Source organism: Hippocampus comes, unplaced genomic scaffold, assembly GCF_001891065.2.
Source record: "Hippocampus comes isolate QL1 unplaced genomic scaffold, H_comes_QL1_v1.1 scaffold406, whole genome shotgun sequence".
NCBI lineage: Eukaryota > Metazoa > Chordata > Actinopteri > Syngnathiformes > Syngnathidae > Hippocampus > Hippocampus comes.
Genome location: NW_017805934.1, coordinates 143,701 through 155,366, shown reverse-complemented (window position 1 = coordinate 155,366; position 11,666 = coordinate 143,701). Strand labels below are relative to the sequence as shown.

Here is an 11,666-nt window from a genome sequence, read left to right as displayed (position 1 = left end):
ATCAGATTGAGATGGGAGTGGTCGCGTTGGAAAGCTGGAGTGCTGTAGTTGTCCCCAGACATGCATCCCTCACAGGATATCGGAGGCGATATTTTTAGGAATTTTTTCAAAATGGTTGAAAATGTCAACATGTTGGGACCCAGGTCATCTTGCCACAATTCAGAGGGCTGTGATTCCCAAATGCATAATCAGATTGAGATGGGAGTGGTCGCGTTGGAAAGCTGGAATGCTGTAGTTATCCCCAGACATGCAGCCCTCACGGGATAACGGAAGCTAAATTTTTAGGGAACGTGCGTTGAAAATGTGTTCAGATCAACTTGTCAGAAATCAGGTCAACATGCCAGTTTTCAGAGGCCTTTTATTTCAAAATGCAACATCTGATCCGGACGAGGGTGGTCTGGGTGGAGAGCCGGGGTGCTGGATTCCTTCTTTTCGGATGTTCTATAAATGGGCAAAAAGATCAACATGTTAGAATGCAAGTCATGTCAGAACGCAGGCCATCTTGTCACATTTCAGAGGCCGACATCAGATCCGAATGGTCTTGTTGGATACCTGCAGTGCTCTATCTAGTGTCCTGCAGGTCTGGTTTAATTGAGGGATAACTGAAATTCATTTTCAAGAATCTTTTGAAATAAGCAGAGGAATTCAAAATGTCATATTTGAGAGGCATTTTAATTGGTAATGGAACATTCGATCTGAATGCCTGTACTGTGGTTGTGTACCTGGCATGCCCTAGTGTGTCGACAACCTGGTGTGGTTGCGCTATCACCCAGATTAGTTTCTTTAATTATTATTATTTTTTTTAATATCAGGTGAAATTGATGTAGATTTACCATTGACTTTATTTTCTCCACTTGAGAACGCTTTTTTGTGCTGTTGTGAGAGTTCTTGTTGTTCCGGGGTGAACGTATCGTTAGCTGACAGCCAAGAAATTACTTATTTTATGTTTTTATTCATATATTTTAACCCGAACAAATGACGTTTATGCATGAGTGGTGGCTCTTTTATTTTGAAGGTGGCCAACGCCGCTCGCTGGCGGCACACTAGCCCCCCCCCCCTACGAATCATCCATTCTACTCGCGCAGTTGTTCTGCCGCTTGCTTTGTTCACTATTGCCAATAGTCTATTATTGGAATGAGATCAAATGGAGTACCAAGTGATTAGTCTGTCTTAATAGAAGATCTCCGAGAGGGCGATCGAGCGAGATAGACGTCACGGTCTCACAGCCCGCCGTTAGCCCAGCTCGGACCTCACCGGACCTTGTCTTATTCTTTAGTGGGGTCGGGGGGTAAACTGAAGCATATTCAAGAGAGAAGCCCGTTTCTGTGGCAGCGGCAGTCCACGCGGGCCACTTTTCTTTCACGTAACCCAAAACAAACAGTCAGGGTGGAGGCAGGGCGAGCCGGCAATAACGTAACATCTGTGACGTAGGCGCCTGCGCCTCCGGGTTGGCCGTTCTGCCTCCACAGTTTGACTGCCGGGCCACTGAGAGATCAGTTGACTTGAACGGATCTGAATCCTGGGATCGATAAGTGTGTGCTGATGGAGAAGAGGAGGTCGGACTGTCCGGCTCTGCCACCCGGCTGGAAGAAGGAAGAAGTGATCAGGAAGTCCGGTTTGAGCGCCGGGAAAAGCGACGTCTATTACTACAGGTACTACTGTCCTGCCTCAACTCTTGGTCAGTGGTCAGCCACGGACAAAGTGTCGGAACCGGATCATCTGCCCTTACGGATCAATGACTACTGTGGAGTAAACTCAGTCAACGTCACGATTAGTTTCGAATAAGCCTTTTAGTAGTTCTCAACAGTACCAGCCGATGATGACGAGTCGTGTAACTATTGAAATATATCCCCCTCACCTTTTCTGGATCAACCCGTGTCGAGTGCGTATAGTTTTATGATATTGAATGACTGCATCAGTAAACTGTCATAACGAATGTACTTGACTGGTTAAAGCGTCATACCCCGACTAAGTGGAACACTCCCTGCTGCTGACACGGTGCCCTCATTTTTGACCCTCTCATAGAAGTGGCTACAGCTCGAGACTCTAAAACAGAATATGTACTGCGACTATTCAGCGAGGTTTTATTTTAAACAGCACTATTACATATTTAGTGGTGTGAAATTCCGCAGTCGCCGCTGACCGGCTGCAAGTAAAGAGCAAAAACAGCTGAACAACTTTTGTGGGTAAAGTAAAGGCACTTAGAATTGGACGTTTTAGAATCAGTCCTGAAGCTTTCTCAAAGAGGAGGTCAAAAAAAAAAAAAGGCTGCTCACTTCTCATACAAGCACAAATGACTTTTATCAAACAAGGCCAACGTCATGGGCAAAGTCAATCAAGTACAAGGAAAATAGCTGCAAACAACGCCTGCGGTCACTTCCTGTTGCTCAGACTGAGCTCCGTGTCACAAACATCTGTGCTCCGTCACTTCCTCAGTCTGCAAGCTGAAGTACATCATGAGATGTGTCTCGGCTTTACTTTCAGTTTGGTTTGGAATATGACTCATCAGTTCCAGTCAGGAAACCAGTCAGCAGGTTGACTTACTGGAAGAGTAATGAAACTCAACCACAGCTCATCGAGTCGGCAGATGTTTTCTTCACATTTTCTTCACATGGTGTCACAATTGTTGATTGAGAAATGTGAAAAACGTAGGCCAAGAAAAAGGTGTGACGACATGAGATTTTAACCCATGTTGATGAGTTACATGAGATGGATTATTAAAAAAAAAAAACGCAGCCTTTAACGCCATCCCATCTCCCTTTTTTGTTGTCTTGTCGGACAGGGCAACGCAAAGATTTGAGTGGCTTGTATGTCTGCCTCACAGGTAATAAATAGATTCAGGGTTCCATTCACATCAGAGTCGAGTCATAACAGGAGATCTGTTCAAGGCGACTTTGCTTTTTTTTGTATTGCTTTTAACATAGCAAGGTGGGAAAAGTTAGAGCGGTGCCCGGGGAACGGGATTTGTTTGGTCAGCCATTTCGGCATTTGGCCTTTACATGCGCGTCCTTCCGGGGTTCTTCTTCCAAAGGCGGAATATTGGGAATGTGAGTTCGTTCCGCATTATGATGTCGGTGCCTTTTATAGAGAACGAGCAGAAAAAGGCTTAAAGGGTCTTCATCTATTTATGACACAGCCTTTTCCTGAACCATCAGGAACGCTCCCGATCAAATTCTTATTGCTTGCAAGAATTCATTGGTAATGTGCTATTGTTTGGTTTGTGGCAATTCTGCTTACATGCCGCTGCAAATCCAAATGCAAGTCGAAATTGCGCATTCCAACTCGCTTCTGCGAAACTGCCATTTAACTTTTGCGGGGAGGGAATCATACTGCTGGCGAATGATCAAGAAATGTGTGTGAAGGATTCCATTTGAACAGTTGACCAGATTCAAGCAAATGCGTCTTTCTGACACTCTCCATTTGTCTTCATGCATTAAGTCCAACAGGGAAAAAGTTCCGGAGTAAACCTCAGCTGTCGCGTTACCTTGGAAACAAAGTGGACTTGGCATGTTTCGACTTCCGGACGGGGAAGATGATGCCTGGCAAACTGCAGAAGAGCAAACAGAGACTCCGACATGACCAACTCAGCCTGGCGAAGGTAACACGCCTTGAGCTCCTTGGTGCGGGTGCTTCAGTAGCTGCGTGTCACCAGATTATCAGATTAGCATTGCATTCGTGCTGAACCAAACCAAGACATCGCAAAACATTCTTCATGACGGTATTCAATCCCAAAAGTTCCACGTCCACTCACTTGAGATGTCATTACTGGCACACGCGGTTTTACAAGGTTAAAGGACAGCCAATCGGAAAGCCGGATTTCCTGTCCCTTTTGTTCCAGTTCAAGCTCTAATGTCAGGCATGTGTGCTGACATGCTTCTAAACACGTACGCTTCCGGCTTGCGCAGCGCAGTGTGCGTGGGGTTGCTCACGAGAACAAAACAAGCGCAGTAAGGGAATTAAAAAAACTTACAAACATACTCTCACCACATCGTATTGTTTGGATATATTTTGTCACCTAATGGACAATGACACAGGAAAAAAAAAAACACCCAACTTTAAAACCACTCCACCGGTTATGCTGTAGTTGTATTCAAACAGACAATTTTTTTTTCAGAAACAGTTTGATTTATTTCCTGTGGATGAGTGCGGATGGCAAAACCAAATTCTTTTCAGAATAATAAGGAATGTGCAAGGAAACAAACATCCACTGATGCGCCAACACGGCTTCCTTCTCTGTAGGGAGGTAAGCCTGACCTGAACACGACTCTGCCCATCAGACAGACGGCATCCATCTTTAAACAGCCTGTTACCAAGGTTACAAGTCACCCGGGAAACAAGGTAAAGACAGACCTGCAGAGAGCGACTGAGCAGCCCAGACAGGTAAAAATGCTCTCGCGCTCTCTCTCTCTCTCTCTCTCTCTCTCTCTCTCTCTCTCTCACTCTGCATGTGGTCTACTTTTATCTGTTGAAGCTTATCTGTGTGAAATATCGTTGTCTGAAATGCTAAAATATGACTGAATTCGATAGCCAAGGCTTCCTTTTTATCTCCATTAAAAACTTCAGTATAAACCCATCTGTGCTTTTGCCCTCTTTGACAATTGACCTAAAGGGAAAAAAAAAAAATAATGTGTTCTTGAGAATATTTCATGAATGTAGATTCGATCCTGTCTGGCATATTAATAAAATGGCGTTACCCAAACACCAGATTGAAGGCAGTAGAACAGGCAATACAGGCTTTCCTTGGCAGAGATTGCTGAAGAGCGTTTGCGCGGAAGGAGAAATGGCAGCGTCGCAGGGTGGAGGACAGGAAGATTGAACTTGTTTTCATTGTGCTCCACTCTGTGGTTGCGTTTGCTCTTCGGGTGCGAGTTATAACAGTGACAAGTGGCGCGGGGTGTGATGGTCTGCCAAAAATGACATCTCAGTATGTACTCGTGCCGGGCGATATGACTGAAAAGTAGAATCACGATTGATAAGTCGTAAAAAGTATTTCATATTATATCAGATATTAAATCACGATTGATAAGTCGTAAAAAGTATTTCATATCATATCATATCAGATATTGATACTTTTTTTGTTTACTCATTTAAAAAATGAAAAACCATTAACTTTGAGTCCACTGAAATGTAGTGTATTGTGCCAAGTTTCTCCTCCGCCGGTGCATTGTAAATGCTTATTTGCGCTAGATGCTACCCCAAGAGACCAAGTGAGCTTGCTAGAATTTGTTTGTCATTCCCGTGCGAAGGTTACTGTCAAATAAACGTATTGTAATTTCCCTACTTCTGAGCGCATTTTTTGTGTTCATTTTTCACCGTCACTCAACTCTCTCTCGGCCACTGTGTCTTTGCAGCTTTTTTGGGAGAGGAGGTTGAAAGGTTTGCGATCATCGGATGTCTCAGAGGAAGTTCTACGAACGATGGACCTACCGAAAGTCCTACAGAGTCAGTTGACAAAACACAACCCCCGGTCCTGTGATTTTAGACGCTGACTTGGTAACTTTCCGCCCCTGCAGGTGTTGGTCTGAACTCGAGTGATGAGACTCTGCTGTCGGCCATCGCGAGTGCTCTCCACATGAGCTCCGCTCCCATCACGGGACAGACATCTGCGGCGGCTGAGAAGAACCCGGCAATCTGGCTGAACACGTCCCAGCCGCTCTGTAAGGCCTTCACCGTGACCGATGAACAAATCCGGTAAGAGGCTCAATCTTACTCAAGGAATGTTTCTATTACTGCTTAGGAGGATTTTCACATGTGGATTAAATATAATATAAGATTTACAGCGGTCTTCCTCAACCTTCAGTGAGTTTAGGCGCGCGCGCACACACACACACGCACACGCAGGCCCGCATGCACGCACATTTATATGTCGGGACAGAATGCCCCTATCTATTGAAGATATGGATGATTCTGATTAGCAGCAGATGTGCCACCTGCTGGAGACACACAAAAACACAATCGTGACACTTTTAATCCCTGTGGACTCTCTCTGACTGTGACTGTGGCACTTTGGTGTGGAGCAGGTGGCTGACTGTGCCTCGAGAGCCTTTCCAATGACAGCGACTGCTTGATGCGGTTCAAAACTCATGCGGCGAGGCGGGGGGTCAAATCAAAGCGGCAGTGCAAATGGAGCTAATTAGAGTTGTTCAGATACTAAGCAGTGTTGCCGATACATCTGCTGCAGCACGTCGCTTTCACCATCGCGCATTGTCATTCGATAAAATGTTCATGAAATTTGGCCTAATTTTCCTCCAAAGAAGGACTTGATGTGCGGTACACACGTTTGATTTCATCGATTGTTAGTTCAGCTCAATCCAGTTTGAATTCAATTTAGCTCATGCATAATGTTGCAGTCGAAATCCGTGACAAAAAATATATACCGGTATATATGTTGGAAGAACGACGTACATCCACTAAACAAATGATGCAGCATGTTTTCCGGACATAACATGAATGGGGATGAGCTGCATATTGGAACGTTCATTCAAGCGGTCTTCAAATATGCATGCGTGACGACAGGGGGCACTGTGGAGACGCACTCGAACCGACACCGTCTCCAAGTGGGGCTCTGTCAGTCCAGTGGACCAGCAGAGCAGAGCCAACCAACAGTCGGCTCGAGCCATTAGAGCAGACTCATTAGAATACGTCCGTCTCCGCTCCTCTCTGGCTTTCACTCCTTTTCTTCCCTCAAGCTCTTCCCGCTAATATTTCCTGGCCGTTGGATGTATTCTGATTTCTGTCCTTCCATTTTCCTAATCTCACTTTATTCCCCCTCCCCCCCATTTTCTTTCATTGACTTATTTGGTTTCCGAAACCTCTTGTTTTCTCCACCATTGATGTCATCCTTGCAGACTCACAGATTGTCACTATTTTGTTTGTCTTTATTTTTCCATCGCCGCCACTCTTTTGCTATTTTCAACCCCTCCTCCCTCAGCCTCCTCTGATATCTCCTCACTCCCTCCAGCATTTACGCCTCCCGTGCTCCCCCTTTTTCTTATCTCTTTCCTCCATTAATTTCCAATTCTCTCCCTCTGCCTCCCTCTGAATGTGCTCGTCATCCTAAATCGCTCTCATTCCTTTTCTCTCTCCCTGCCCTGCTCTTCTTACTCTGCCCGTTGGACAGATACTCCTTCAAATTGTTTAGACCAAATAGTCCAAGGGATGGTTAAGTTTCAGCTCCATTTCTTTTTCAACCTTCGCAGCCCCAGGATATTTTTGGCCCAGCCTTAGTTACAATTCTAGAAAACTTTAAATGGATCTTTTAGAGTCATTAAAACAGTCGATTGCAGGAAATAAATTTAAATTAAAACTGTGCCCGCCATGATTAATAAATGCAGAAATCAGAGAAGTACTGCATCCAACAATGAAGGAACAAACGAAAAGCACGGCAAGCGGATACAAGATGAATTACACAAACCAAACAAGCAATGATCAAGAGCAGCGTGCAGACGTTCAAGGTAAGCAAGGAGATACAACCCCATGTCCCTTCCACTTCTGCTGTGCCGACAATGTAAATCCCACTGATTGACGTTGCCCTCCAAGGCTGACCTAGGAGACTGGAAAACACTGACATGCAGGATGTGAAATAGAACATTGATTTTGCTGGGCACAAATCACAACCAACCAAACGTCCAGGTATAATTCTCTTGGTTAGAAAAAAAAGCGTTTATCACAAAGATGCTGCATGAAGATGGGGTCAAAGGTCACATTTGTGTATTTTAAAAAACAAATCGCTCCTCCTTGTATAATTTTCAATTTATTGACATGCAGGATGTGAAATAGAACATTGATTTTGCAGGGCACCAATCACAACCAACCAAACGTCCAGGTATAATTCTGTTGGTTAGAAAAAAAAAGCGTTTATCACAAACATGCTGCATGAAGATTCGGTCAAAGGTCACATTTGTGTATTTAAAAAAAAAAAACGCTCCTCCTTGTATAATTTTCAATTTATTGTATTTGCTCGTTATCTGAAATGAAAAAAAAAAGAATCAACATGTGTTATCTGTATTTATGTTGGCCTCCATAATTGTTGGCCCCCCTGGTGACGGTGTTTTCCTTCGCTTCTACTAAGTTCATTTTTTTCCCGAACTAAGTGTTCCACCCCTGATGTTAATTCTTTGTCCAACCCCCTTTTGCCAACAAAACGGCATCTAATCTTCTCCTGCAATGTTTCATAAGATGGTCGATTACAAAAAAGGGGGATCTTCCACCATTATTCTTTGCCCAATCGCTCAAAAATTTAGAGTCGCTGATGTTAATTCTTTGTCCAACCCCCTTTTGCCAATAAAACGGCACCTAATCTTCTCCTGTAATGTTTCATAAGATGGTCAATTACAAAAAAGGGGGATCTTCCACCATTATTCTTTGCCCAATCGCTGAAAAATTTAGTCTAAATCATCTAGCGACCTGATCCTCTCCTCTGCACTTGGCTCTTTAGCCCCCTTCCAAGGTTTTCAATGGGATTGAGGTCGCGGGACTGAGCTGGCCACGGGAGAGGGGGATCTTCCACCATTATTCTTTGCCCAATCGCTGAAAAATTTAGTCTAAATCATCTAGCGACCTGATCCTCTCCTCTGCACTTGGCCCTTTAGACCCCTTCCAAGGTTTTCAATGGGATTGAGGTATGGGACTGAGCTGTCATGGGGAAATGAAGCTTTAAATTTGCTTCATGAACCAGTTGTCATTTTTGGGAGGACTCTTCTAAATGGCACTGTTGGTTTAAATAAAGAGGTTTAAAAAAATGGCGAATCAAAAATGGCAAATAGATCACCAAAGATCATGACGGCGAGGAAGGAGGATATTTTTAAGATCGGCGTTCATTTCTGTGGCAACACTTTTCGTAAGGAAGGAGATCGTCTTGACAAGGCACTTGGCCGCAAACAGCCTTTGCAAATGTCAAGTGAAATAGAAAGGGAACATGACTATTTGTCGACGCATCTCGGCAGTCGCCATGGCATCAAAAACAGCCACAAACCTGTCATGAATCAATAGCGGCAGAAGCCGCGCAAGGTAGTGGAACAAACCTCTAAAAAAAACTCAAAAGAAAACTCCTCCTGCTCAAACACTCCTCACACCGAGACTCCGACACAGAAACTGTGAGAGATGTACTCTCAGCCAGAGGTGCTGCACAACAGTATTTAGCGTGAGGGTGTGTAAACATATGCAACTCGGTTTCCCCCTAAATAGATTTAATTAAAAGCCCTTGGTCTTGTGGCACATCTGGTGTGATCCATTGGCAGTAGACAGAAGCGGTGTGTGTTGTTAAATGGAGTGTGTGTGTGTGTGTGTGTGTGTGTGTGTGTGTGTGTGTGTGTGTGTGTGTGTGTGTGCGTGCGCTGTTTACTCGAAAAGCCGACAGATAAGAAGGAGTTTTTAAAGCACATTTGTTTTCTGTGGAGGGGAAATAGTCGATTAATGCAGATTTATGCAGATTGGCTGGTTGGAATTCGATTGGGTAAAAGAGCCGCTGAGAGTCGAGGAGTGATTACTAATGGCTTTTTATAGCTGGACCAGAGTGGGCAGTGGCCAGCTAATGGGTGTCTCCTGGGTTGTGTAACAAGAGTTTTAAATCTTGGCCGTAATCACACCCTGTTTGGATCCCGTTGCGAAAAGTCTGCTTGTTGCTTCCCGCTCTCTGACGGTATTTACGTTGCTTTGAAGGTTCCGCTGGTTCTTACCATTTCTCGTGATTGATTATGGTGCGCTCTGTCTTGGAGAGAGAACCCGGTTGGTGGCAATGCCATCCCAGCACTGCGTCAATGCTGCATTAACAACAATAACGAGAAAAAAGCTCAGTGTCATTGTTTTAATCACCGCAGAAAGTGTTTGCATCCCTAATTAAGACATCAGTAGGAACAGCAGCCAAGTGGGTGAGCTCTGGACTCAATGGTTTTTTTTGCTACAGTAAAAAGTAAAAAAGTAAAAAGTAAAGTACAACTAGGCTTTATTAAGATTGCATTTTAACACCAATCGTAGCTGTCACAGAGTTTTGTACGTAAGCTCCAATCAACGAAATAAAATTGTACAAGAGCTCCCTTTACCTTGGGAAGTGCAGACTTTTCTTCCCTCTTGTTACACACGTGCGAAGCTGTGAGTAGATGAAAATTGACCAGTGTGCCGCCACTGGACTCGCCGCTGTCAACGGCCGAGCCACAGAAGTTGTAATCTCGGGGCGTGCATGACATCACCTCACATTGGCTACAAGCTGAGTTTGAAAGGAAACGACGTGTCCAATTCTCCCGTCTCATTTTGTCATCCCATCGCTTCAGTTTAGAAATTGTCCAGATAAATAATCGGTACGCCCAAGTCCCATTGAGTCTAGTATGATATTAGTAAACCATTAGCATACACTTACCGTTCGTTTACGAGTTTCCCATTAAATAGTATGGAAACGACAATAACGTGAATCAATCTTTTCTTTTGTCTCTGGGGGGAAAAAAGGGGGGTTGAGGACGTTTGCACTAAATGCCTGGATTTTCTTTTAAATGCGCAGGCTGGCTTTTTATCTGATGGAGACTAAGATGCCCGCTGCTGACTTGGAAAAGACGGAGCCTCTTTTGATAGGAAAACAGTGTCAACTATTCACGCTCGGTGCGTTTGTGCGAGAGGGAGATTACTCTCTGCGCATCCTGTTCTTTCCAAAAGCAGCTGATTCAGACTCCCGCAGCATTTCTCAGCTTAGTAATTAGTGGCCGTCGACAAGAATTATCTCCTTCCAAAGCCTTTCATAAAGACTGATAACCACCGAGTGCATGTCTGCTGTCAGTCATCTGAATTGCCTCGATGGAGCGGCAGATTATCGGGCTTTGGTAATTATTAGGAAGTCATTAAGACTCTGCGGGGTATTCTCGCTCTTAAATTTGAAATGATTGAAACACGGGGCCGAGGAAATATTACGCTGCAGAGACAATGGCAAGCTACCAAAGAAAAACAATGGAGCGTTCCAGCGGAACCGTGACGCAGGTTTCATTGCGTTCAAAAGAAAACGCCTCATCGCAAACAAGAAGTTGAAAACGAAACACCCGAATCGGTCAGCGTGCATTGAATCGGTGGAAAACGTTCCAAATGCCGAGTGATTTCTTACATTGGGGGAATTCAGAGCTCTCATTCCTACTTGAATGAGCGCTTTACATTTCGAGATTCGGGAGAAAATTGTTTGACATGGCACCAAACGGACTTCACTGAAGACGGAGCAGTTTTTATATTTCTTAAGAGAGCCCAGAGACAAGCAACTGTAATTATAGCCCAACCACCGTTAATGCACTCGCGGCGAGGAGGTGTCGGAGGGTTAATGGGGAAGCTAATGGTTAGCGCGAAGGCGCTCCACATTCATTTGACTCCCCACCACCACCCACCACCCTGCCCCTGAGAAGCGTCGGTTTATTGTTCCAGAATACGTCTCCTGACTGTCTGTACAGAGTGTTTTCACGAAATGCCTTTTATGCGTTTGATGAAGTCATTTGGGTTCGAGTGGAGCGTTAAAAGTAGAGGAAAGAGTTACTTTCTGGGGCACAAACAAGTTTCCTCTCGAGTTTACCTTTTAATTTTAATGGAGGATAGCAGAGAAACGTTTAGTTGTCACACCCACGCATCGATTGATGTTTCTGGAGTGGTTTGGAGTGCAATATGTATGAACGTGTAAAGTAGGCTGACTCATTCGACTCCAC

The 11,666-nt window shown here is 44.5% G+C and overlaps 1 protein-coding gene and 1 long non-coding RNA gene across 3 annotated transcripts; one reads left to right on the top strand and one right to left on the bottom strand.

Moving 5' to 3' along the window:
• Positions 1 to 340: 340 nt before the first annotated feature.
• Positions 341 to 990, bottom strand: LOC109528108 (uncharacterized). The gene is made up of 2 exons (XR_002170646.1): positions 834 to 990; positions 341 to 441 (listed from the first exon to the last, which is right to left on the bottom strand). It is a non-coding gene; the product is annotated as an uncharacterized LOC109528108 (long non-coding RNA).
• Positions 991 to 1,189: 199 nt separating this feature from the next.
• On the top strand, positions 1,190 to 7,714 carry mbd2 (methyl-CpG binding domain protein 2). 2 transcript variants are annotated; one of them, XM_019890413.1, is made up of 6 exons: positions 1,190 to 1,652; positions 3,439 to 3,598; positions 4,240 to 4,380; positions 5,352 to 5,442; positions 5,514 to 5,691; positions 7,335 to 7,714. In XM_019890413.1, the coding sequence occupies exons 1-6, from the start codon at positions 1,543 to 1,545 to the stop codon at positions 7,426 to 7,428; spliced, it is 774 nt and encodes a 257-aa protein (XP_019745972.1). In that variant the 5' UTR covers positions 1,190 to 1,542; the 3' UTR covers positions 7,429 to 7,714. The 2 variants fall into 2 exon arrangements, with proteins under 2 accessions (XP_019745972.1, XP_019745973.1); XM_019890414.1 differs by having other exon boundaries at positions 1,192 to 1,652; positions 7,507 to 7,714.
• Positions 7,715 to 11,666: the final 3,952 nt, after the last annotated feature.

Excerpts from the sequence above, each read along its gene's own strand:
- mbd2 (XM_019890413.1), top strand. The coding sequence starts at position 1,543 with ATGGAGAAGAGGAGGTCGGACTGTCCGGCTCTGCCACCCGGCTGGAAG. Across the intron at positions 4,381-5,351 it reads CGACTGAGCAGCCCAGACAG|CTTTTTTGGGAGAGGAGGTT; the intron begins GTAAAAATGCTC and ends GTGTCTTTGCAG. Across the intron at positions 5,692-7,334 it reads GTGACCGATGAACAAATCCG|AAATCAGAGAAGTACTGCAT; the intron begins GTAAGAGGCTCA and ends TAATAAATGCAG.